Raw genomic sequence first — 27,107 nt, forward strand, 5'->3', positions numbered from 1 at the left:
ACATTTTTTTTATAGTTCAAGTCTTTTATTTTAATAACAGGCTCAAAAGCCACTTCTACAGTTTTGCTGTACACACATATATATGAGGATTAAGACTATTTATTTATGTCCTTGAACTTTAATAAGAACTTTGAGGAAGATTTAATATGCAACTATTTCTCCAGTTCTCCTAGTGCTCCATATAATTTATCTAAGCATAGACTCACCATAAATTAGGCCCAGGAAAGTAATGAGACTGACATGAACAGTAACGGTGTACACAAAAAAGCTCGATTCTCTAAAACGTCCTTTGGCTTCTGAGGCCTCTGAAAGCACTTACATTTTCAAACTGATTTCAACAAACCACGACCAATGGAAGCACGCCATTTTCTACCAAGAAAATTTTCACAGCACATTATTTTTCACAGTATATTCAGCTCTCATCTGACATTTTCCTAAGCGTGCTCAGCGACGACAAGAACCACTGTACACCTCTGAGGGGGCCTGGAAGAGAGCTGCGGCCCCTGTAACATTAGGGTATACCGCGGGCCTGTGACGGCCACGCGGAGCACTGCGGAGCGGCCCCGGCGCTGCCGTACGCTCCGGAGCCCGCCGGGGCCATCACCGAGCCCGCCGGGGCCATCACCGAGCCCGCCGGGGCCATCACCGAGCCCGCCGGGCCCGCGGCCCACCCCAGCCCCGCCCGCTCTCCCTCAGCAACACCGCGCCGCCGCCGCCTCCGCGCCACAACGAGGCTCCGCATCCCAGCAGCCACTGCGGCGAGGGACACCCGCCGCACTCCAAACTACACGTCCCGGCGTGCACCGCCAACGGCCCCGGCTGGACGCGAGCGCGATGCACGCCGGGACACGCAGTCCTGGTGGCCTCACCGACACCCCCTCCCCCCTTCCCGCCACTCTCCCGCGGCGCCTGAACTTCCCGCGCACGCTCTGCGCCACGTACGCTCTGACGTCACGTGGTGTCACAGGGCTGCACGCGCCTCCCGCCCGCCCGCGGACCCAATCAACAGCGCCGGCCTTCGACCCGGCGCCGAGCGCGAGCGGCCGCGCGCGCCTCCCCGCCCCTCCCGCCGCGTCCGCCGCAGCTGCCGCCCCCGCCCCGCCGCCCCCGGCCCGGCCCGGCCCGGCCCGGCCCCTGCTGCCGCGGGCGAAGTGGAGCCGGCGAGGCCGGGAAGACGCCGCCGCCGACGCCTTCTGCTCTCCTCCTCTCCCTCCCCCCCGCGCCCCGGCCGGGTCCGTCAACATGGCGAGCGCCTCGTACCACATCTCCAACCTGCTGGAGAAAATGACATCCAGCGACAAGGACTTCAGGTGAGATCCGCCGCCGCCGCTCCTCCGCGCCCTCCGCCGGTCCCGCGCCCGCGCTGCCCCTGCGGCCGCCTGGTGCGCCGGCCGCGGGCCTGGTGCCGCGGCGGCCCGGCCGGGGGCAGGTGCCCGGCGGCGGGGCCGGTGCCGTGGGCCCAGGCTGTTCGCGCCGCGGCTGCGGGGCTGGGCGCGAAGAAAGTTCTCCGTGAGAGGATCCCCCCCTCCTCGGGAAGAAAAGTTCCCCGTGAGGGGATTCCCCCCTCCTCGCTGCCCGTGAAGGACGGGGCGCGGCGGTGCGGGCATCTCCGCGGCCTCCACGCGTCGTGGGCAGAGATGCCCAGCAGCCGGGAGAAGCCGAGCGGCCGCCAGGTTTGCTGACTCGCGTGGGGACAGGCGAGGGTGGAGGTCTGAATTCCTGAGCTCGCAGATGCTCAGAAGCCGAAGCCCTGAGCAACCAGCTGTCGCTGACCCTGCCTTGAGCAGCAGAGGTCGGATGAGGTGACCTCCGTTGTCTCTTCCCAGCTTCAAAAAACATGGATCCTGTGGTTCTACGAATAGAAGCAGGAAGGGATAGCCAGCGCGGCAGACTCAAGATGGTGCAGTGGAGGGCCACGGTGATAAAGGGACTGGAGCATCCCCCTTATGAGGAGAGACTGAGGGAGCTGGGTGTGTTAGGTCTAGAGAAGAGAGGACCTCATTAATGCATGTAGTTATTTCAAAGGCACCTCATTAATGCATATAGTTATTTCAAAGGTGGGTGCCAAGAGGATGGTGCCAGACGCTTTTCAGTGGTGCCCAGTGACAGGACTCAGAGGAATGGCCATAAATTAAACCACAGTAAGTTTCATCTCAACGTGAGGAAGAGCTTTGTTATACTGAGGGTGGCAGAGCACTGGAACAGGCTGCTCAGGGAGGTGATGGGGTCTCCCTCTCTGGAGACTTCCAAACCCCACCTGGACATGATCCTGTGTCACCTGCTCTAGGTGACCCTGTCTTTGCAGAGGAGTTGGAGTGATATGCGGAGCTCCTTTCCAATCCAGATGATTCTGTGGTCCTCAGCTCACATCCTTGTGGATGCTGTGTGTTTTAGACAGTGGGCTTTTGTGCACCTCATGTAGTTTGGTAATGCCCCTGTGCATCCAGAGAGAGAAATCCACTTAATTCTTATGGGGACTTGATTTAATTTTCAGTTCAGGATCTGTCACAGGAGCACTACTTTTCATTGGATCATTTTCTTGCTTTGTAATAAATTAATAGCAGATGAAATGCAAAATATCAGAAAATGAAATAATATAAGTAAACAGTTAAAAACCAGCAGCGATAATACATTTACACAGTACCTCTGGCAAAGCATTAGGTTAAAAAGAATGACATTGTTTTGGTATTGAGTGCAACCAGAAACTCAGGTTTGAAGGTTTTATGAGAGTATATCAATATAGACAGGGAAAAGGCATAAAATACACTTGTTTTTTGTTGCTTTGCTGCAGCATCACACTGCTGAGTTTATGATTAAAGTAGATGCCATCCAAACAAGTCTCAGTGTATTAAAATCTAAAGGAAAACAGAGGTCATGATAGATAGATCTGGGTTTTGAATAATCTTGTTAGGGTTTGACAGAGTGTTTTAGAACTGGGCACAAATTTTATGTGGGATTTTTGTGTCAACTTCTTTCAAATTTTAATAGCTTTCTATTACCTGCAGAGTTCAGACTAGAAATTTTGTAAATAAAATACTGATTAGTCTAAAAAGAGCCAAACTAAAATTGCCCAATTTCTTTAAATTGTTCTGAAACTAGATTGAAACATTTTTTCCTCTAAATGTTACAAGATTTTTTTTTACTGTTTTCATACTAATTTGTTTCTGTGATTTAGTGAATTTTCCATTTTGTACTTAGGGGGAGAATGATTTACAGTAAGTTCCAGTGGATTTGTGATAAATACTGATTTCTATGAGTTAAAACCTTTCTGTGTAGAAGGGCTAGGTTATACCTGTCCAGTGCAATTGTAGCAAACACTTTTTTCCTCGCAGCTGTAAATTAAAACTTCTTGTGTAGTTCCTTTAATAGAGCACGCTTCAGAAATTCTGTTCTAGTAGCTTTGAACAACTTTGAAATTCTTGAATATTAAAAAATGTCTTAACGTAGATTAAAAGCTAGTGTTACAAGCCATAAAAAAAATGAGTGATGATAGACCTTTACCAACTGGCTGTTAGGGAGTAACATTTTATGAAACTTACTGTGTATTGTGTATTTGCATAATGGATAAAATAGTATTTAGTTTCATTAATTGTAAATGCATTTGTTCTATGACCATGTCTGTTTGAATAGGGACAGGGTAGTTATCCTGTTGATACCAGGGAGCAGAGGGTAAAACAGTCATTCAAGTAAGCAGTCTACTGTAAAACGTAATCCTCATTTTTTTGGATAAACTGACCTGTCCCATGCAGAGCTGGAATATGTCCTTCTTGGAAGATGTACATACTTGTGATTGTGTTGTCCACATGGAAGTTTGGGCTCAAGTTCTAAAATGGGCAGTCAGGTAAGGAGGCAGTTTACAGTCTGGCTGTGGGAGAAGGAGTGTCCTCACTGCAGCAGGAGAATACTCTGAGCACAGGCTGTGAGGAGCTGCTGACACGCTGCTTGCTTTGCACCAGGTGAAGTTTGATGTCCAGGCAGGGGGAGTTGTGACTAAAAGTCACATTGAAACTACTTGAAACTACGTGTCTAAATACCAGGTGCTTTACACTACAGCTGCCTGGTCTCCCCACCCCATTGTGATGTTTGAGTTGTTTTGCATGTTTCAGTGGAGAAGTGTACAAGGAGAACCGTGTTGTAGTTGAGTGCAGAGGCTGCTGGTGCACTGAGGATGTGCATGCTCTGCTTAGTACGGAAACTGACAAGTAAGTGATGAGTGGACATGAACTTCTAAGGCTGGGAAATAGGAGCTGTTAGCCAAAGAAGTGAGAGGAGGCTATTCAGTTCTTAAGAAAAGGAGGTAAATGCAGCAGTAACTTGGAGACAGTTTTTGAGTGTTCTAGTACTGTGTGACTTCATGAATATCCTTAAATTAGGTCCTATCTGTTACCTTTACTTACCAAGTAGCACTTTTCATTACCGTGCTTAAAAGCTGATGCTTTGCATCCCCAGCTTGTTTTTGTGCACATCTGGTTCCTGTCAGACTGTGGGCTTGCATCAGTGGGACTGTTGCAGTGAATGAAAAAGGGGTGAGGTCTTACCTTAGAAACACGTTGAGACCATTAGACTGGAATTATTAAAAGAGGACAAGTTGAGGTCCATTATGTGAGGTTAGGCATCTGGCATTTGTGATACATATTACGATTATGCAGAGTCTTGGCTTTTGTTTTCAGTAAAAAGTAGTATCTGGCATGTCAAGCTGCAGAGATAACCTTCCAAGCATGACCTGAGCTGAAGTGATGTCTGCTTGAGGATGATGTGCCTGAAGTCCAAATGTCACCCTTAACTGTTTAACTACAAACCCTTGTTTGGAGTTTTGAGTGGGCGTTGGTGTCAGTACTGCAGCCTGTGGGATTTGTAATTGAGTAATATATCTGTATTTGCTGCTTCTGAGAAGAGAGGGCACTTACAAAAGAAAATGGATTGTGAAACAGACTTCAGAAGGAAAAGAAACAGAAGGCATAAAGGGAATATTTTTGGAAAGTAATTTTTCAGTATGTTCTTCTATTGGTGGATATTGACTGTTATTAAATAGTAAATTAATTTATATGAAAGATGATTTTATTTGCTTGATCTCTCAAGAATTAATTTTCTTCTTTACTGTGTCACCCTGTATTGAGGGCTGGATAAATGTGATCAGCTCTGTTTTCTGGTAAACAAGCTATTCTGTACCAGGCAAGAAAATGAAAAACACATGGAACATAATCTTAACTTTTATTTCTCCCTTCATTAATTAAAGTTTGGCTTTTGTGAATTTTATGGGAGAATGTTTGAGAAACTGTATTTTTCTTCTTGCTTAAAACTGTTTTAAAATAAACTCAGAGCAGAGATCAATTTGTTTTAACAAAGTTTAAAAAAAAAGCTTGTTTTTTACAACATCAGCATAGCTTATGAAAGGACTACTTAAAATCTGTGAAAGTATTAGTTTTTCTTTGTGGCGATCATGTGGAATGTCATGAAAATGCTGGAAGTAAAATATGTAGCTGTTCTCATAAGAGAAAGGTGATAACCTAGCTCAGTTATTACCATTTTCAAATACAGTTTTCTTCCTTTTTGTTTTATACATGCTACTTGCATGTATATATATCATATATATCACAAAACAGACAACAATAACTCAATGTTAAATGTGATTTGTTTGATAACAAATTATGGAAACCGATAATCTTGAATCCTGAGCACTGTGAATATCCCTTAAGCAATAATTATCTCACATCTTTTGTCAGGTTTATGGCTACTAATGACTTGATGACAGAACTTCAGAAAGATTCTATCAAGCTGGATGATGACAGTGAAAGAAAGGTGGTGAAGATGATTTTGAAATTATTGGAAGATAAAAATGGTGAGGTGCAAAACTTAGCTGTCAAATGGTAGGTATTCTTTTTCTATGATGTAAAGAATTGTACCATGACTGAGCAATACAAAGCACTTCTGAAAACTCAAATGACCACTGCTACACAAAATAATTTTGATGTCCCCAAAGGAGCCCTTATTCTTGTAGACTACCTGCCTTAATGATTGTAAAGTAAAAAACTATATTTTGGTGACTTTGGGGATTAATATTTGGGGTTTCAGGCACCAAATAGCACATGCAGTCCTTGCTGGAAGTATTTGAGTGACGCACTTGTTCTTTGATGCTAATTCTTGATTGCTAAATAGATACAAAAAGCTTATAATTCAGTGGTAGTTGCCACATTGATACTTGATGGTGAGACCTTAGATGGTGTGCAGGGGAAGAATTGTAGTATTAGAGTTGTTTTCAAGCAGACATGAAAACATGAAATGGTAAAGATATGGCCTCGGTTATCAAAGTGGAACTTACCTCTTCGCTAACATTCAGAATACTGCGTTGATGGTTTTACAAGCTTTACAGGACCTGTAAATGTTTTATGGGATCAGGGTGCATTTACTTGCGTTCAGAGATTCCTGTTGCTTCACTGCCCTCTCTTCCTCACTTTATTGAGCTTTACATATGGTGTGACTTTTCCAGAGCACCCTTTGAAGAGGTGCTACATTTCTTACAACTTTTTGTTCTTGGCCATTCTGATTTTTGTGTGCTTTAAAGCGGGCCTCTCTTAAGAGGCATATAGTGTTCCTGAGAATGTTTCTTGTTTGTGAGCTCAGTTTGTTTTCTTTTTAGTACTCCATATACACTACTTATATTCCATGAGGTATGGATTGGAGTAAACTTGGTATACAAGAACTTGAGAAGTTTCACATGTTTTAGCTCATTATTCTTTGTAGTTTGCCCTGTCAGACTAGCCAAGCAGAAGAAGCCTGTGTGTACCTCTGCTTATGTCCTCAGAAGCAGTGTTTGCTTCAGCTTCTGAAGTGTTGTAAGCGATGGTAACCAGAACCTTGCACAGACAAATTGGTGTAGGAATGTCAAGTTTCAAGCCAGTTATTAGGTATATTAGCACTATAATTGTCGCAACTTTTTCCCTACTGTCACCAGGGATGCACTGTTGTTAAAATGTGTCTTACCCATATCCTTTTCATAACAACACAAAATACGCTGTTTCTTTTTATTCAGAGTTCTGGAATGTCTGTTCCTTATGTTTTCATGATTTTGAAACTGATTGCTTGTACTCAATCAGAAGAGCATATTGTTGTGAAACTTGGCTCAGGCTTAGAATTGTCTTTGTGTGCAATAGCATTTTATGGGAAAGTTATATTTTATCATACATGCAATACTCATGTCTAATGTACATCCTAAAGTTGTCCTGAAGTTTAGATTAATGCACATAGACACATATATCATGATCTGTAATGGCAGTGTTAGAGTGTAGGGTCTAAAGTTCAAGTAGTGCTTACTGAAACATTAAAGAAAGATTGCAAAGGGAAGAAAATGAGAGAATAGATGACTTCCTCTGTGTGTGCACATCCTGTTGTTTTAACAGTTCTTCAGTTTTTAAATTTACTTTGATATATTGGTAAAACTCTTGGATTTAACTAATGTGACTGAATCTCTTTCAACTTTGTCTTTGAGAATTCTAGATAATGTTAAGGAACGGTGTTAAATTTACTTTATTGGGACAAGAAACAGAATAGAAAAGTTTTCAGGTGAATTATGAACATCTGTGTAGAAGGTGGACATGTTTGCCTTCTGGATCACATCATGTTGTGGTTTTTTGGTTTTTGTTTGTGTCCCAATCACTTGCAGCTATGCTTTGAATAAAAGAAAAACCCAAAACCATCGCTCTTTTAGAGTATTTTCTTCTTAAAGCAGCTTGTACTCAAAATACAGTTCATGACAGTTTTAAGCCTAATAGTGCTGCTGCTTCCTGTTTTTCTTGTACTACTTCTTTTTCTCACACTGCTTCTTACCTGGTTTTGTGACAGACTGGTTTAGGCACTTAGTTTTCTTCTGGCCTATTGCTTTCCTCCTTCAGTTTATCTGTTGGTAGAAACATTGGCGAGGGTGAAGGATGGGAGAGGCTGAACACTACTATGCTGCAGGTTTTTTAAAACAGTTCAAGCTGATCTGAAATCTTCCATCTACTACAACAGTAGGTGTAAGCCTGATTCATTGGGAAGTTAATTTCAGCCAGCATATTTTTCTTGGCTTTTTTTTATTTTAACTATTTTGTGCTCTTGTGTATTTTGCTTAAGGATTTCTTGGCGCTTCCAGCTGAGGAAAGCATAAACTGTCTTTAGATCTCTCTTAATTTAAATGCTGTGGTGTACTTTAGAGACTTTTAGCAGTAACTTTCATCAGACCCTTGATGACCCATTAAAGTATCAATTTCCTCTCTCACAGAAAGAGGATTTAAGACAGCCCTATGTACTTTTCAATCTGCGCTTGAGATAGATTTTTCCTTGAGGAAGGGAGAAAGTTCCCCTAACAAGCTCCAACACCTTTCTTTACAGGTAAATCGATTGCAATGCTCTGAATAAAACTCTTGCATAAGAGTCACTCTTTGAAGATTTGATTCTCGAGGTCACTGAACATGGCAGATTTGAAACAACTCAGAGCAACCATAAAGCAGTATTTATTTTTAGCCGAGTGTAGCAACAAGTGAGCAGTGTTCCTGGTTTTGCCTTATCCGCTGCTCGCTTTCACACTTGAGTAAGAGGAGCTCTATTGGTTAAAATGCCAATGATCTTTTTTGTTATTATCTCTACAAAGCACACTGGTGATTTTGTTCTTGCTCCTTTCAATTACATTATGCTGGTTTGTGGGAGGATGAACCATGTAAAAGCAAAGCAAAAGTCAGTTTTTGGGTTCATTTGTATTTGGGTAGCTACCTTGCAGAATGGTTGTCCAGTTCATTTCTGAATAGAAATGAAAATTAATGAGCTGCATTAGTAGTCATGAAGTAAAAGTTGGCCTGCTGTAATCTTTGACCCTACAGAAGGGAACTGAATTTTATTTGTCAGGCTTCTTACTGCATGCAGTAGATGAAACCTATGTCAGTAACGACAGGTTGTTTACCTTGTTTTTCTTAACTACATGTGAAATATTAAATACATTTTTCTTGTCTCCATTTTTTTGAAGGAATGGTTTATGATTTACCTGATAGTCATAGGCTGTTTTACCATCAGCCAGTGTGGAAAAGGCTATTCTTAGAGCATATCCTTATTTTATAGCTGTAAGTATAGTCCAGCATGGTATCCTGTGCACCTTATGGCAGCAATAGTTACACTGCCTGTGGCTTGAATAAGATTATGTGCATCAGGTATAATCAAACAGTGTGGTTTTGTCTAAGCATAGGTATTGTGTTGATATTGCTTGTTCCTCATTGCTGATAATCTTTGTAATGCTCTGTTGGCCCAAATTGCACATTCATTGTTTCATGTGTTCATTGTTGCAGCTTAAGGATGAACTTTCTCATTTTGAACACTTTGATATTCTGCCATTTAAACCTACAAATAGAATTTTTTATTGATTCACACTGTGAAATCTTTCCTGAAACCAGTAAGAAGCCAAACATACCCAAATCTATCTAGAGTGAAAAGAAAAGGTGGGATTAAAGTAAGCACTTTCAGTGATTCCTCCCTGTGGTACTGTAGTTTGTCTGCATTTATCAGAGTGACTTCTCTGGGCAATTGTTCAATGTAGGGAGCTCTCCCTGACGCTGTGAGGCTGAGTCATTGGTGTGAACAGGATGATGCATGTATTGGCTGCTGTGTGGCTGATCCAGTTCAGCAGCTTTAAAGCATTTTGTATGCTTTGGTAATCCACTACTGCACATCATGCTATACTAGTGATTTGAATAATGTGGGGTTTTTTAAAATTTGTGAATTTTAATTATTCCTTGAAAATAAATGTACTTGTTCCATAGGTGTTAAAATATGCCAGTTGGAGATTATAATTGATTATATGTTGGTGTTCAGCTTCCTAATATGGAACTATGCTATGAACACCTTTATTTCCAAATGTGTGTAACTTAAAGGAGACCGTGTGTTGCTGTTATTTCCACAGGCAGCTGAATGAGTTTTTTACTTTGAGAGGACTTAGACACAAATTATTGTCTAGTGAAAGGAAAAAGATCAAAGAGCACTTAAAACTATCCAAAATGGCCTTCAAGTGTGTAAAATACATACTTAGGTGCAAAAGCTTTGTAGTCAGAACTGATTTGATACAAGAAGGTTATAGTTTATTTTCAATTTCTGATAAGATTGATTTGTAATCTTGGACTAATAATAAGGTCTATAAGTGATATTTACTGATTTTGAAGGCCAGAAAAGCTTCAGATAATATTTTGTAAAATTTACTTCACAATTGTTATGTCTGCTTTGCTGAACCAATAGTTGAATAAATAGGACTGAAGATGATGATTCAGGTAATATATGGCTTAATACTTCCCAGAGACCGTAATTTATAGTGTGTGTTAATATAATTCCAGTGATTTGGTCATCTTTAAAACATGCAAAAAAGTTTCTTAGTTGAGATGAATCTGATTGACTGGCCTTCGCTGTGATTATTTTAATTACTCATAAGTTGCATTTGAAAAATAAGCATATTTAAATCAAAAGAATTCGGTAGTTGTTCAACAGTTCAGGTTTAAAACAAGGGGGTTTTAACCTTATGTGCTGTAGTCTGTTGACTGAAATGCACAGGGAGCCTAATTTCTCTGGACTACTATGGAGTCATTGTACCTTGGAATTCTATAGGTTTCTGTTTGAGTTGATTTGTGCTTGTGTTGCTTGCCAAACAATTTACCATGCACCAGGAGTAGATGCATGCAACAGTGCTGTGAGTAGCCACTGACTGACGATGGTGTGTATGAAGAGAAACTCTATATATAGATGTGTCAATGAATCACAGTGAAAGAAAAGCTTGACTCTAGAGTCAAATCAAGTTGTGAAGAAAGCTGTGAGCTTTTTCAGTAACTGGAGAAAGTGTTTCAACTGCTGTCAGGGATAGCTTGATGTATTTGTATCTCAGAGATAATTATTGGTAATAATTTGTGTTAGCAGATGTTTGTGTTCAGATTTAGCAAGAGTTTTAAAGTTCGAGGCAAAAAGTCTTTACCCCTATTAGTGTTCAGAAATTATTTTAATCATTATTAATTTAACATAATTGAAGCAGTAAAATGAGCAGATTAGATTGTGGATACGGTCCTCTAAACCACTTCCTACTCTCAGTGACTTAGTGGCTGTAGAGATAGTTTAATCGAATCTAAAGAATCCAGTACAGTGCCCTTTCCCTAAATTAAAGGGTAATGGCAGGTTAGGGCATGAGATCTGACTGCTTTTAAGGAAGGTGTCTCTGTCAGAACTGTTCATTTCTGCAGGAGCTGCTGAAGCAAGTGAGAAACCATCCATTATGTCTTCATTTCTGTGCACTTAAAGGGCTTCTTTTTAAGCCTTTGATCAGATACCAGTCAGTATCTCAACTAAGTTCTCTTGAGATTATCTTTATGCTGTATTTTCTAGAAAGTTAACCCCAAAGTTGTTCTTGTGTACTTAATTTAAGGTTATATGTAAATCTCGATTAAATACTCTGCAAATTGAATAAATTGCAATCTTTCTGAATTTGTGGCCTTGGTGTGATCATAAAGCATCAGTTTCAGATGTCTGTGCACTAGTTTGACTAATCTCAAATTAGTTCCAAGTTCTGTGCATTAACAAAATGGAGTGAGTTGCAAGTGATTCTTTAATGTCTGGTTTTGGCAAGTATGTTTGCCTTTGCTGCCTCTCCGCCCACCCTTCCCCTGCCCCTGCCCCCCAAATGTATTTTCAGGTTTTACCACATGAGTGCCCACATGAGTGGTAAGGAGAGAAAGAAACCAAGCAGGTTATGGTTTGTGAAGGAAAGCATGGGAAGTGCTAGGTGTGATTGCCTTGGGAATTGCATATTCCTGGGTGTTAATGTAAGTGTTGTGCCTCAAGTGCAAGCACTGCTCTGAGTTCATGGGAGGTGAGGCATTGTGAGCGTGGCCATCGAAAGAGGAGCTCCAGGTTTGCCTATGGTGCCAGACCCCTGATGCCAAAACTTTGAACCTTACTCTAGTCACTATCGTGCAGTAAGTAACACATAGTGCTTGAGTGCAAGGGCTTGCTTGCCCATGTCCTCCTCCTGTTTGCTCTTGCTTTCTGCCTTTTGCTTCTGCTGGGCATTTTTAAATAATAATTAGGTCTTGCCCCTGTGAATTCTTGGACGTTGGGAAAAAAGGGTATTAGCAATGGGCTACATACAAGAGGTTTGGGGATGGAAGACATGTTTTGAGTTTGTTTTGTGGCATAGAGCCATGACTGAATCCAAATGTTGTATAGTATAAAGATGACATAACTAAGAATATTGTTTACTTGTTTGTGAATTATGCAGACACTGATGGTCAAGCATGTGAACTGATGGCTCTGGCTAGGTTAATTTTTGTTATAAATCTCGTGAACTGAAAAGAGGGACTGTGGTTTTGAGACTGAAGTGGAACAGCCATACAAAATGAATTTCCAGCTCCAAATAAGAAACTTACTAAATGGGTGTTTTGTTACTAGATTTATGGAGGCAAGTTATCAGTCCAAACAGATGAGGGTTTTCAGTTTTTAAAATTGTGCTTTGTGTTGCTACCAAAACTAACCTGAAGTTTGACTTGAATGCAAAATACTGAAATAATATTGTTGCCAATTTAATACTCTTCCCTTGTTTATACAGCCTGGGACCTCTGGTGAGTAAAGTGAAGGAGTATCAAGTGGAGACCATTGTAGATACCCTGTGTACAAACATGCTTTCAGATAAAGAACAGTTACGTGACATTTCAAGCATTGGTCTTAAAACTGTGATTGGAGAACTTCCCCCTGCTTCCAGTGGTAAGGCATTTTGTACTAAAGACTATGTAGTTGTATCAATTACTAATTCAAAAAAAATTTAAAAAGCTGTAGTGAAGAGGTTTCAGCATTGGAAATAGTTTCAGTTAGTGTAAAAACATGGCAGAAATACCCTTTCAGTTTCTCCTTCTTTGACTATATTGACAAATTTTACTAGTTTAAGAACATTTTTTTTTACTGAAGCATTGCATTAACATGGAAAACAAGTTCAGAGAATATGAACTTCAGTAAACAAGTTTTAAAAGCTTCTATTTTACTAATTGCCTGGTGGAGCACATCTAGGCTAAATCTCACCTTGGTCTTCAGTTGATAATATGCTTTAAAATTGATTACAACTCCTGTATTTTTCTTTCACCATCTGATTTCTTGTCTCACTTTCTAGGAATTGTTTTGGGAAGTACCTTGTTTTTCTGACAGTTGCCTATTAAATTAGTGAAAGTCTTACCTGCAGGTTTAAATGAAGGCAGTCTTTCCTCTAGAAGAGACACTAATGTTGAACAGCTCATCAGTTAATAGCATTACTTTTTTACTCAAGTGCTTTTCAGATATCATAGTGTAGGATATGAATGAGACTAGAGGGTGATTAAAAAGGCTTTGGAAATAACATTTTTATGGACTGAGGTCTCATGAATTAGAAAAAAAAAGCTCTGATTTTAATATCCTTTTTGAAAATTGACATGTAAATCTTGTTTCGATCAAACAGCAGTGAGCGTAAACTTTACATAAATAACTAATTTTAAGTCAGTTGTTTTAAGCTTTTACTGTTGTGTTTGCCTACAAAGAAGATTTTTGGGTGGAGGTTAAGCTCAAACAAAAATGTAGGCAAGTCTTTCAATATAATTAACATTCCTAATATAAAAATAAGCAGCATGTCATTTCTTGCTCCCAACTCAAACACAGATTGTTCTCTTTTTCTTAGCCTCCCTGGTAACACATTAGACTGTTCACTTGTTATGTTTTAGTTTTAGTTGTGGTTAATGAGCCAAAATATATATAAACTAGATTTACCATAGGTTGAAATGGTAAAAATTAATTTCGCATTGAAATTTGCAAAATGTGACTCAAAGAATTTCATGCAGGTGAAGATGAGTACTAACCACTGGGCAATTGTTACCATGATAGGAGTTCCTTCTTCTAATTACTTAAAACAATGTTAGACAATTAGAGGAAGGGGGAATTTATGAAGTTGTTATAAAGACATTTTTACTTGTATTTTAAAATACTTTGGATATAAATTTCCCCCCTTTCTCAAATGCTTCAGTAGTTTTTCAGTACTTAATTTTTAAGTAGCTTCTTGGGCAAAATAATTTTATTTTGCTTTTTTTTGCCATTAGAAGTAGCTCTATCACTTATGTGCTTTTCCTTACCACATAGTATATACCTTCATTTTTACTTGTAGTCCTTTCATGTATTGCTCTGGAGTTGTTGTGGCTTTCACTTTCCATCGCTTGCCCTTCCAGAAGCAGTGCTCTGTTGTGTGTACCTTCTGGGACAAGAATCCCTCCTGCTTAGTTTTGCCATGTTTGTACATGGCTCTTTTCAGCTCTAATGCAGAGCATACATGACATTATCGGAGTGGCCGTTTAAGCTTATTTTGTTGGTTGGAAAAAACTTCTTTATGTAGATTGGGTTGCTTTCCATAGTCACAAACATCATCTCTGATGTTAAAAGCTGTATTTTTAAAATATTATGGAAATGCTGAGGTTTTGTTTTACTTTCAGGTTCTGCATTAGCAGCTAATGTTTGCAAAAAGATCACAGGGCGTCTCACTAGTGCTATAGCCAAGCAGGAAGATGTGTCTGTTCAACTGGAGGCACTGGATATCATGGCTGATATGCTGAGCAGGTAAACATCCCTCTTTTAATATGCTGGTGAATGCTCATAAATACTACTTAAAGCTTGAACTTCAGTTTTAGATGTTAAAATTAAATTATTAATTTATTTAGATGTTAAATTATTCCAAGTCATATGAAATAACATGTTAATATTATGTGTAGATGTAACCTAATTTAGAAAAAAATAAGTGAATGTATTCAAGATAGTTGGTTGATCAATTACTATTTTCTGAGAACTGTAGTTTAAAGCTTCTTTTAATGTTTGTTGTTTTGAAGTTATATTTTAAATTCATTTCTTCTTTTAACAAGTTTTAAAAGCTGAAATTTTAAACATTTGATTGGAATCTTGGTGATATGTGGGGAATATTTGAAGGATTGTTTTACAGTATATGAACAAAGTTATCTAGATTCAATTGGTTTTGAGTTTGTGTTTTGTCTGTTTTAAGGCAAGGAGGACTGCTTGTTAACTTCCATCCTTCAATTCTGACCTGTCTGCTCCCCCAGCTGACCAGCCCAAGACTTGCTGTGAGGAAAAGAACCATCATTGCTCTTGGTCACCTGGTTATGAGTTGTGGCAATATGGTTTTTGTTGACCTCATTGAACATCTGTTGACAGAGCTGTCTAAAAATGATTCCATGTCAACAACTAGGACCTATATACAGTGTATTGCTGCTATCAGTAGGCAAGCAGGTCATAGAATAGGTAAGAAAAAGACATAAATTATCTTTTACTTTGAAGTTTCTTTATGAGAGTAGTTAGCTGATTTTTTTCTCTTACCAGGTGAATATCTTGAGAAAATAATTCCTTTGGTTGTAAAGTTTTGTAATGTGGATGATGATGAACTACGAGAGTACTGCATTCAAGCCTTTGAATCTTTTGTTAGGAGGTAAGTCATTCATGGGTACCTCTTTCAGGCTTTCTTAAGATCTAATAGTGTGTCATTTAGTTGTGAGCTGTCAAGAGACAGCCTCCTTCACACTCTTGCAAGTTTTGAGCTGGAACAAAGATACTATAGCTATCTTGTAACTTAACTCTTAAGCAGTGTGCTATGTCTGTACTCTACAAGCTTTCGACTGTGCCATTGCTACTTGTGCAAACAAGAGGTGGGAAGTATTCTCATAATATTTGTGTCTAGTAGTGGTGATAAAAAATTGGTATCCAAAGGCATATCTGAGACCTTTGCAACCTTCCAGTCTAGCAAATCCTGTTACAAAGTGGCATTGCTCTTTGTGACCTTCCCTTTGAATTTCGGTAGTTCAGAGGGATGCCTTGATGTTGTCTTGGCTACTCTTTCCAAAGTACAGTATGCAACATGAAATCTTTAAAGAATATTTTAGTACTTCAAAGTAATTTGACAATGATTGTATTTTTATATTACACAGGTGTCCTAAAGAAGTGTATCCTCATGTATCTACTATTATAAACATTTGTCTTAAATATCTTACTTATGATCCTAATTACAATTATGATGATGAAGATGAAGATGAAAATGCTATGGATGCTGATGGCGGTGATGATGATGATCAAGGTATGTTTTTCTTTTGGTTTGGGGGAGAGGATGAGCTTTTGATTTTGCAACTGTCTGAGAAAATTGGTATGGGTGGTAATACTCCTGAGTTACCAACATTTTAATGACTTGGGTGCTTCCATTCAAATTTCGTACCTATTTTAAACGTGGCTAATGAACTCACTTCCTGGAATAAAAGTATAGGATGTTGATGCTGGAGATCAGGAATTCTGAGAGGGAACATAAAGTACAAGACATATATTTTAAAATACCAGAAAGGTGGAAAAAGGCAGAAGCATGTGACATGATGTAAATAAAGTGAGATCATCAGTTAATAAATTGAAAATACATATAAAGCATGGGAAAGGCTTCTCAGTACTTTTCACTGTAATATATTGGTACCTAATGCATAAAATCAAAATAGTTTGAAAATGACTCAGTATTTTTCAGTAGGATAAAAGTGTTTCAGACTGAAAGTCATAAGGTATTTTATTGTTAATATGGTGGCAAGCATTGCTTGCTATAACAAGATATAAGCTTTGTGAAAACTTGGACACACAAGTAATCTGAACTGAGGGCATAAAATTCTCATTACTTAAGGAAGGAGTGAGCTGCATAGTTGTTGCTTTAAGACCTGAAAAATCTATATTGCTTATTTTATACTTTTTATTATTTTTTGGGACTCTGTATATTTTGATTTACCTCTAGAAAGAAGCAGACAGAATCATTTGTTGAATCTTGATCAGCTGGTATTCATTGTTGCTTTGTTGTCGTTCATAAAGAATATGTTTTAAATCAGTAGTCAGGCTGGAAATACGATGGGGAGCTCCTTTTCCTATTTGCAGTTTAAATTAATATGTGTGGGAGACTAATGTGAAAAAATTGGCTGAGAATTACAAGTTAAGCTGTTTAAAAGGCTTTTTGTAAGTATGCTTTCTAATGTAATTCTAAACCTATTTCTTTGTGTGTCTTATGCAAAGAACCCAACTTTTTAATTGTTTAAAAAGTGTGTTCTTTTTAATTGTTTGAAATAGCACTTGATGCTTTGCTTGTCTAGACTTGAACATATGCATAATTTATTTTTTCTAGGGAGTGATGATGAATATAGTGATGATGATGACATGAGCTGGAAAGTGAGGCGTGCAGCTGCTAAATGTCTGGATGCTGTAGTTAGCACACGACACGAAATGCTTCCAGAATTCTACAAAACTGTATCTCCTGCTTTAATAGCCAGATTCAAAGAACGTGAAGAAAATGTTAAAGCAGATGTTTTTCATGCATATCTTTCTCTTTTGAAACAAACTCGACCTGTGCAAAGTTGGCTCTGTGATCCTGATGCAATGGAACAAGGAGAGACACCTTTGACAATGCTTCAGAGTCAGGTTATTTGTAAAGATTTTTATCTTTGAGAAGACATGTTAACGTTGCACCCTGTTCATAAGGATAGTTCACTCAATGTGCTTTTTCCTGTAGTACTAACATAGAGAGCAAGCTGGGTAAACTGGCCCCAAAAAATGCAGTGGTATTAGAAACTGAAATTGACTTGTACAAATGTGCTTATTTAATTTGTTTACTCACCTGTAAAAGTTGCATGTCCTATGTCATTTAACCACATTGCCAAAGCAAAAGTTATTTCCTTCGTTCTGTACCCAGACATAAGATCAAGATAAAACTTGATCTGCTGCAGCCTATTTTATTTGCAAAATAGAAAGGCTAATGCTGAAAAACTTCATCTAAGTGAATTATTTAGGTGGATTTTCAGTTGTTCCTCACTACAGTTTTATTAATGCAAATCACCTTTCAGAACTAAATCACTTTTTTTTTAAAAGCAATTATTTTGACTCTTCATTTCCCAATGTTTCTACTTCTCTGGTTCTGTAGAGAAATCAGGGGGTTAGGATGCACATATTTCTTTATATCCCCCCAGTGATCAATAATGAAAGAAATGCCAGCTATTGAATCAATTAACAGGTGTGTGATGATTACAGGTTCCCAACATAGTTAAAGCCTTGCACAAACAGATGAAGGAGAAAAGTGTTAAGACTCGTCAGTGCTGCTTTAACATGCTGACTGAGCTAGTAAATGTGTTACCTGGAGCCCTAACACAGCATGTTCCTGTACTTGTACCAGGTATGAGAAACACAGCATTAACTTAAATACTTACTAATAAATGGTATGGGAAGTTCTGAAACATCAAAATATTGAAGTCCCAAATGTGCTTTTTGCAAGAGCTTTGAAGTGTGGCTTCTGTTGAAAGAAAATGGCAAAATAATCACCTATTATGTGTATCCATATGAATACTTTAGTCATATATTTCCATTAATTTTGAAAAGAAGATTAAAGGTTTTTTCTTCTTTATTAAAAAAAAGAAGTTAATTTGATTCTTAACTACAAAATCAAACTGCCTTCTTTTCCATCCAGACAGAGAAAAATATTTTCCGTAGTTTAGCTTTTAAAACTTTAAATGTTGGAATTTGAAGTAATAGTGAAAAGTAAGATTGGAAATGTTAAAGGTTCAGAATTTCTTTATAATTAAGAAAATATGTCATAAACCACTGAGTGCCCCATGTCTTTTGATGGAGGAAGCTTAAAAAAGCTATTTGGTTGAATAAGGTGATGGAAGGGGTTTGGAAGCATCCAGAAAGACGGGGAGCCAGAAGGCGTAAATTCAGTATAGCTGCCTTCCTTTGGAAACTTTAAAGTGTTCTAGCAGACTCTATAAATACCTGCCCTAAAAATACATTTTTTTGGTTTCTTCCAGGAATAATCTTTTCACTGAATGACAAATCAAGTTCTTCGAATCTGAAGATAGATGCTTTGTCCTGTTTGTATGTGATCCTCTGCAATCATTCTCCCCAAGTCTTTCATCCTCATGTTCAAGCATTGGTACCTCCAGTTGTAGCTTGTGTTGGTGACCCATTTTACAAGATAACATCAGAGGCACTTTTGGTTACCCAACAACTTGTAAAGGTTATTCGTCCTTTAGACCAGCCTACTTCCTTTGATGCTACTCCTTACATCAAAGATTTGTTTACTTGTACAATCAAAAGATTAAAGGCTGCTGACATTGATCAGGAGGTGAAAGAAAGGGCAATATCTTGCATGGGTCAAATAATTTGTAGCCTTGGTGACAGTCTAGGCACAGACCTGCCTAGTACACTTCAGATCTTTCTAGAGAGACTGAAGAATGAGATCACTCGGTTAACTACTGTGAAGGCAATGACATTGATTGCTGGTTCTCCTTTGAAGATAGATTTGAGACCAATCCTTGGGGAAGGAGTTCCTATTCTTGCTTCTTTTTTGAGAAAGAACCAGCGAGCTTTGAAGCTGGGCACTCTTTCTGCGCTAGATATTTTAATTAAGAATTACAGTGACAGCTTGACAGCTGCCATGATTGATGCAGTCCTGGATGAGCTTCCACCTCTGATTAGCGAAAGTGACATGCACGTATCACAGATGGCCATCAGTTTTCTGACAACGCTGGCTAAAGTATATCCTTCCTCCCTGTCAAAGATTAGTGGCTCCATTCTCAATGAACTCATTGGGCTTGTAAGATCACCCCTACTTCAGGGTGGAGCACTTAGTGCCATGCTAGAATTTTTCCAGGCCTTGGTTGTGACTGGTACAAACAATTTAGGCTATATGGATTTACTGCGCATGTTAACGGGTCCAGTGTACTCACAGAGCACAGCACTTACTCACAAGCAGTCTTACTATTCCATTGCCAAATGTGTCGCTGCCCTTACTCGAGCCTGCCCTAAGGAAGGACCGGCTGTTGTAGGTCAGTTCATTCAAGACGTTAAGAACTCGAGGTCCACAGATTCCATTCGTCTTTTGGCTTTGCTTTCTCTTGGGGAAGTTGGGCATCACATTGACTTAAGTGGACAAATCGAGCTGAAGTCTGTAATACTGGAAGCGTTCTCTTCTCCTAGTGAAGAAGTCAAGTCAGCGGCATCATACGCCTTAGGCAGTATTAGTGTTGGCAATCTTCCTGAATATCTGCCATTTGTCCTACAAGAAATAACCAGTCAGCCTAAGAGGCAATACCTTCTTCTGCATTCCTTGAAAGAAATAATTAGCTCTGCGTCAGTGATTGGTCTCAAACCATATGTTGAGAACATCTGGGCCTTACTCTTGAAACACTGTGAATGTGCAGAAGAGGGTACAAGGAATGTTGTTGCTGAATGCTTGGGCAAGCTTACGTTGATAGACCCAGAGACTCTGCTTCCACGACTCAAGGGATACTTGGCATCAGGTGAGGAGTAGTAATGCATGTATATGTTGGAGCAGATGGATTTATGATACCTGTTAAAAATGGATCTAGTTTTTCAAATTACTTGCTTTAATGTTGTGTCTCGAAGTTTGCTCCCTTCCCCCAACAATGGAAGGTTAAGGTTTTATGCATTTACTAGGAGTTGTTAGTCATACACAATAAGAACTACTTGTGTTCAGCTTTCAGACTTTATATTTCTGTTAACAGTGTTATGTTTTATGTTTAAGACAGAGCTATAAACTTGATGGGGAAGGAGCGTGGGCAACTAAGGGACAAATTAACAAACCTATTGCAACATTTTGACCTTTTGGTGTCAGTTACTGTATTCCTAATTTTTAGATAAGGATTCTGAAGTTTTTAAGAATTAGGAAAGATTTTTGTGCATAATTAATGAATCAGCCTCATCAAGAACTGTATTCACGTGTTTTCTTCATGTGCTTCTGCTGTAAGGGGGAGAATTTTTTTGAAGGCCGATGTGCGATCATAAATAATCTGTTTTAATAGGCTTATTCCTCAAATTTTCTCTAGGAGATAACATTACATGCTTATTACAATGTTATGGTTGTTTTCCCTGTTTAAAATATTCTATCTGTGGGTTTATTTGAGTTACATATTGCATTTCTGGCAATAAATAGCATTTCTTATTTGCTGTTCTCAAGAGTATTAGAAGTCTAAGAGAATGAGTGGCGTTGAGCATGACTTAGATTCTGTTGTTCTGTTTTAATCTTGCGTGTCCACACTTTTGTTTCATATTAGGGTCCTCATATGCTCGAAGTTCAGTGGTTACTGCTGTTAAGTTCACTATTTCTGATCATCCTCAACCCATAGACCCACTCTTGAAAAACTGCATAGGTAAGTACTCCACTTATACTGACAGCTTCTATGTTTTCAGGCAAGAGGATTACATTTAATTTTTTTTTTTTTTGGTGTGTTACCAGAAACAAATATTTTGAAGATGCTAGAATTAGCTGCTAATAATAACTGTTGGAAGAGTTACAAGATACTTCCATAGTAGCCAATTATTTCTACTAACACTAATTTATTTGAATTCTGAGCAGTAAAAATTATGTCTATGTATTCTATGTATTGACTTTGTGATGGGCAGTACAAGAAGCTCATGTTTTTAGTAGGATGGGATCCAAAAGCTGATTTCGTTTTCCATGTTTTTGCCAAATTATATCAGTTTGATTTAATAAGATGTACTATATTTACCAAGAAGTGTGGTCTTGGAAATATTTGGCATTCAGTCACTTAAGACATTTATGCTTGTGTGAATTATTCTGAGTATTATCAGGTTTTGAATTGTAAATATAGGTTGCTATGATTCTGTAATGCTTGTAATCTAAAAGCATTTGGAATTGTGTGTATTTTTATACAGGAATAAGGTGATCAGAACTTTCAGTGTAACATCAGTATGTCAAAGACTTTTGCAATGCTGTGGCTTTTTTAATTTTCTCATTTATATAACAAAGTATTGTAGATTTTTTTAAAGATGGTATGAATGTTAATTACAGGTCTAAAGATCTGTAAAAAAGTCATCTATGCTTCTTAACCTAATAGGAGGGGAAAGATTTATGCTGAAAGGCATAGAATTTGATAAAGAGCAAGGTTTTTATTTATAGGGAAACAAAGTCAGTTTACTCTGTGTTATTTTCATCATTAAGCTTTTTTGTTTTTTAAGTAATATATTCAAGAATTATGCTTGTAGGTTTTTCCCACTTCCACTGAAGTTGCCTTGCCCCTTTGGTTTCTGGAAATGTTTGTTGATTCAATCAAAAAGCTAACAGAATCTAGTACTTTAAAAATCTCAGTCATTTTGAGTTCTGGAACCCAGCTGTTTGGTGGGTGTAAGAGTCACTTTGTTTTTACACCTTGTTGGTATTCTCTTTAGAAAATTTTCATTCCTCATGGAAGTTGCTACAACTTCACAAACATTGAGGATATATATTCATGCAGTTGTTTATTTCAATAAGGCTGTGTTATAGAAGTATAGAAGAATCTAATTTAAAAATGTCAAAAGGTAGGGGAGGGTATGGGAGAGATGGTGCTACATTAACATACACTGAGTAGGCCAATTTTACAGTAATTTAGGTATTCTCAGTATATGCCAATTTGAGGGTTAAAAAATCAGTTATGTTGGTAGTTTCCCTGAGAGGTGTTCTGGAGCTCCTGAACTGCAGAACTTGAAGTTGGTTTTCTAGTGCATATTTTGAGAGAGAATTTTAATAAATGGAGAAAATGAAAGGTTAAATGTAATTTTCATTAATTTACATGAAAGGAAAGTTTATATGTCATTGTGATGGCAGTTTATTTTGATGATGTTTCTTCTACTACTGTTTCATTATATGAAGTGCTATATAACAATTATATTAATACTTTTCATATGATGATAATTAATCCTTTATTTATGTAATCATGTTGAAATAGCAGGTGTCCGTTACATTAAAATAACTCCTGCACCAAATATGTCTTTTTGAATGTTTAAAACTAAGCAAAAAAATATTTTAAAAGTTGCAAATATAAAAGATCCTAATAAATTTCTTTCTTTATGTTTGTGATTGCAGGTGATTTTCTGAAAACTCTGGAGGACCCAGATCTCAATGTCAGGAGAGTAGCCCTAGTGACATTTAATTCAGCTGCCCACAATAAACCATCTTTGATAAGGGACCTCTTAGATACTGTGCTTCCTCATCTTTACAATGAAACAAAAGTCAGAAAGGAATTAATCAGAGAAGTAAGTTAAATGAGAAAAGCAATGCTAAATATGTAATAGGTTATTTTTTAAAAAGAAAATAGTTTTTTACTTACCTTTTTTTTTAATTCACTGACAGGTGGAAATGGGACCATTTAAGCACACAGTCGATGATGGGTTGGATATAAGGAAAGCAGCTTTTGAGTGCATGTATACTCTATTGGATAGCTGTTTGGATAGACTAGATATATTTGAATTTTTAAACCATGTTGAAGATGGCCTGAAGGATCACTATGATATTAAGGTTAGCTGTCATTTTTCTCTGTGAAAGCTGTGACTTTGTCAAAATATTTCAAATAGTGAATAGACTGAAATAGTAAAAATATTGCTTCATATGCTTAAGTACTTTGCAACATTTGCCATTTTCATTGAAGTGTGACTGTTCAAAAGGTTACACATCATCATGGGAAATATACCTCTATACATGTACCAGACATAACTGTTGTTGAATTGAGTTTTTCCCTCACCCTAGATGCTGACCTTTTTAATGCTGGTGAGACTGTCTACCCTTTGTCCGAGCGCGGTGCTGCAGAGATTGGACAGGCTCGTTGAACCTTTGCGTGCTACATGTACCACTAAGGTATTTCAGCTTATTTAAATTCATTGTTTTGTGTTTTCTTATAGAAATATAAATGAACTTGTGTTTAAAGAATACCTCTGTACTGCTGCAGCGTTTCCTGAGTTACAGTTGATAAGCTGCAATAGGCAGGATAATTAGAATAGAAATGAATGGATCTTTGTATAAGTGTTAAATGTATTTAAATTACAGATAGAGAGATAGATTTGTAAGCTCCTTTTTAAAAATCCTCTGTTTCTTTGATGTATTTTCTTTTGTTCCTTAAAAATTCAGCTGCCACTTGGGCAACTAGTAAATTTCACTTCATTATAAAGAGTGAAACTGGAATACTGAGAGTTTATCTGACTTCTCATGATGGTGTTGTTTCAGACCAGCATTTGGCTGAGGAAGGCAGTATAAAGTAGTCCTTGTTTTGTTAGACTTTTTGTCTAGACTTTTGTTAGAGTTTTTGTCATTTACCCAACCTCTTCTTCATTTATATTACAGGATTATTGGATCTTTGTAGTTAGTCTCCTTCCATTCCTGCTTGGTCTTGATTCACCTGCATGCTCTGACAGTCATTTATTGCCTGGTTTACCTTGCTTTTCCATTACTCTAGTCTGCTATATTTCACATCATGAAAATTGACTGCCTTTAATTATAATTTATGTTTGTAGCACTGAAATATCTTTGAGAATAACAACAGAAGGTTAAGCAGTTATTCTAGTGAAGGTCAGCTTCTTTAAAAAGTTCTGTCCTCTAGAAGCTGGGATTACTGTGATAATAGCAGTTCAAAGTCATTTACTGCCTTTACTAGCTCAAAGGCTGGCTGCTGTAGTTGCTTTGATTTGGTGATTGACTTGGCAGCTTACAACTTTTTTTCTGCTTGCCTTGCCATGTTGAAGCTTCAGTCTTTTTGTAAACTGCTGGTCAAAATTCTGCTAAAAAGATGTTTGGGGGTATTTTTTGCTTGGTTGGTTTTTTAAGAGCATAGATCATTTTGAGAGGAAACACTTTTTTTTAAGGTACATTTTTTAAGACTGGTGTAGAGGGAGGGTTGAGTAAAGTTTCCAACATATTTTCATTTTTTCCGTAGGTAAAGGCAAACTCAGTGAAACAGGAGTTTGAAAAGCAAGATGAACTAAAACGATCTGCTATGAGAGCTGTGGCAGCACTTCTAACCATTCCAGAAGCAGAGAAGAGTCCATTAATGAGTGAATTTCAGTCACAGATAAGCTCTAACCCTGAGCTGGCAGCCATCTTTGAAAGTATCCAAAAAGATTCATCATCCACTAACTTGGAATCAATGGACACTAGTTAGATGTTTGTCTAATGGGGACCATTATGTTGAACCATATGATGCACTGAATTGACAGGTTATGAGTAAGAAACAGAAAAAGTATCTAATCTACACATTGTTCCACTTTATTTACTTTTATGGAGACAGTTGGCTTTTCCCATAATTGCTTTTCTAGCATTTATTCCAGAAATGTATTTCCGTAGTCCAGAGTTTAACCACTCTTGTTTTAGTGGATTTGGCCACATTTGGGAATTAAAAAGTTGACTCATGGTGTATGGAAATAAATTCCGACATCCATTTGCCCTGTAATGTTTAGGATTAAAATGTCGAAATTTTGTGACCATGATTTTTTTTTTCTTTTAGTCATTCTTTCTACTTGTAAACAAAATGGGGGGAGGTGGGAATCAAGTGTTCAGGTGCACCATGTTTTTTGTATGACTTTTTATTCTTTTTTGTTTCAGCTTCATAAATTGGTTTGGCTGGCAGATGAATTATGTGTAAGATTTATTATATTAAAAAGAGAGTTTGGGCACAGTTCAAAAAGAGCAGACATAAATGTCATTTTTACAGATGTGGGGATTAGAAAACCAATATCCCTGTTGTGCACACTAATTTTGCATGAGCAAGTTTACAAATATATATTGTCTGTAAAACAGCATGTGCAGTTTATTCGTAATGCAAGTTAAAATAAGTTCTACTGTATCAGTGCAGTTTTCAGGTATTTTGACATACAGGCCATTCATACAGAAAAGGATGGATAAAGGTTTGTTGTCTTAACCTGGCTTTTTAAAATGCCAGTGATATGACCCTGCAGATATTTTTACAGTAAACATGACAGTTTCTGCAGCTTTCATGGGTTTTCATTCCCAAAGACTGAATCCACTGGAATTAAGGTGGACAAACCGTAAGATTTGGAAGGAAACAAGATGGAGGTAAAGTGGGCAGAGAAAACAAGAGCTGCTCAGTGGTTCCTGAACTCGGCATTCAACTTTGCTGTTATTATAAAAGTATGAAGGAGGTTTCTTCAGTGGATTTTATCTCCTGTTCTTCATCTGACAGCCTTTGTTAAGGCACTAATATATGGTGTTACCTAGACAAGTGTTGCTAGACCATCATTTTGTTTTGGCACATGGCACCACCAGTGGGCTGCAATACTGCAAGTGCCATACAGTATTCTGGTGAGACAGGAAACAGGGAATGGCCAAAAGGCTGGAGAGAGATAGAGAGCAAACAGAAGAAAACATTCTTCTGTGGATGTGATGAGGTAATTTAGAAATGGACCAGAAGTAGATAGCTGGCAGTCCCACAATAAACTGGATTTGGGAATTTGATAACAAAATGATCAGGGACCACTGCCTCATTACTTGTTTAATGCAACTGCTTCGTTGTCTCTTTTTTTTTTTTCCTGAAGTCAGATACGAATTTGAATTTTTTTAGTTAACTGGTCTTTTTTAGCTAGTTTGATACTTTGGAAACCTGTTACGTGGGTACGTGGCATAAGCTGCTACGGAACTGAAAAAGCGTTCATTTTTATGACCTCAGAGACAGTTTCCTGTGAGCATTGGGGCTTGGGGGCAAAATCTTCACCTTACATGCTTGCAGCTTGGGAAAAGCAAAGGAGATATTGGTACATTTTACTTTAATAGAAGGACCTGAACAAAGAAGTCTATGAACTCATTCAATAGTAACAATTCTAATGCTGTAGAAATTTTTGAAAATGTAGCTTTCTCTGTCTCCAAAGTCTTCATACTAATGTAACTATTGTCTTCTAGAAATAGAAATAAATGAGATTAAACATACCAACATATCTAAATGTCATGAAAAGGAGTGGGATGATTAGAGAGAAACCATACAGTAGAAAAATCACTGTGAATTAGGTGTATGTTATCTTACTGTATAAATCATCTACTTCAATTGCAACAGTATACAGGCCTCCTAATTAAGAATCTGTTGTACTAATTAGTTGTCAGACTAACCTTTGACCTTTTTGCATTAAGTTTTCAAAGTATAATAAAATGTTTTATAGATCTAAAGTTAGATGTGAGAATGGTATGATAAAAATGAACCATGAGGCTAAAATAGGGAAAGGGAATAGATGACAATGGTAAGTGA

The 27,107-nt window shown here is 38.2% G+C and overlaps 1 protein-coding gene across 1 annotated transcript; it reads left to right on the forward strand.

Moving 5' to 3' along the window:
* Positions 1–1,118: 1,118 nt before the first annotated feature.
* On the forward strand, positions 1,119–26,794 carry CAND1 (cullin associated and neddylation dissociated 1). The gene is made up of 15 exons (XM_030237814.2): positions 1,119–1,310; positions 5,724–5,867; positions 12,599–12,753; positions 14,493–14,616; positions 15,053–15,309; positions 15,388–15,493; positions 15,990–16,135; positions 17,204–17,496; positions 18,103–18,244; positions 18,876–20,369; positions 21,144–21,239; positions 22,952–23,121; positions 23,219–23,383; positions 23,612–23,719; positions 24,792–26,794. Exons 1-15 carry the CDS (start codon positions 1,243–1,245, stop codon positions 25,014–25,016), a joined length of 3,693 nt encoding a protein of 1,230 aa, XP_030093674.1. The 5' UTR covers positions 1,119–1,242; the 3' UTR covers positions 25,017–26,794.
* Positions 26,795–27,107: the final 313 nt, after the last annotated feature.

This window comes from Serinus canaria, chromosome 1A, assembly GCF_022539315.1.
Source record: "Serinus canaria isolate serCan28SL12 chromosome 1A, serCan2020, whole genome shotgun sequence".
Classification (NCBI taxonomy): Eukaryota; Metazoa; Chordata; class Aves; order Passeriformes; family Fringillidae; genus Serinus; species Serinus canaria.

Coding starts and splice junctions, on each gene's coding strand:
- CAND1 (XM_030237814.2), top strand. CDS start 1,243: ATGGCGAGCGCCTCGTACCACATCTCCAACCTGCTGGAGAAAATGACA. Junction 16,136..17,203: donor CGGTGATGATGATGATCAAG/GTATGTTTTTCT, acceptor TATTTTTTCTAG/GGAGTGATGATGAATATAGT. Junction 21,240..22,951: donor ACTCTTGAAAAACTGCATAG/GTAAGTACTCCA, acceptor TTGTGATTGCAG/GTGATTTTCTGAAAACTCTG.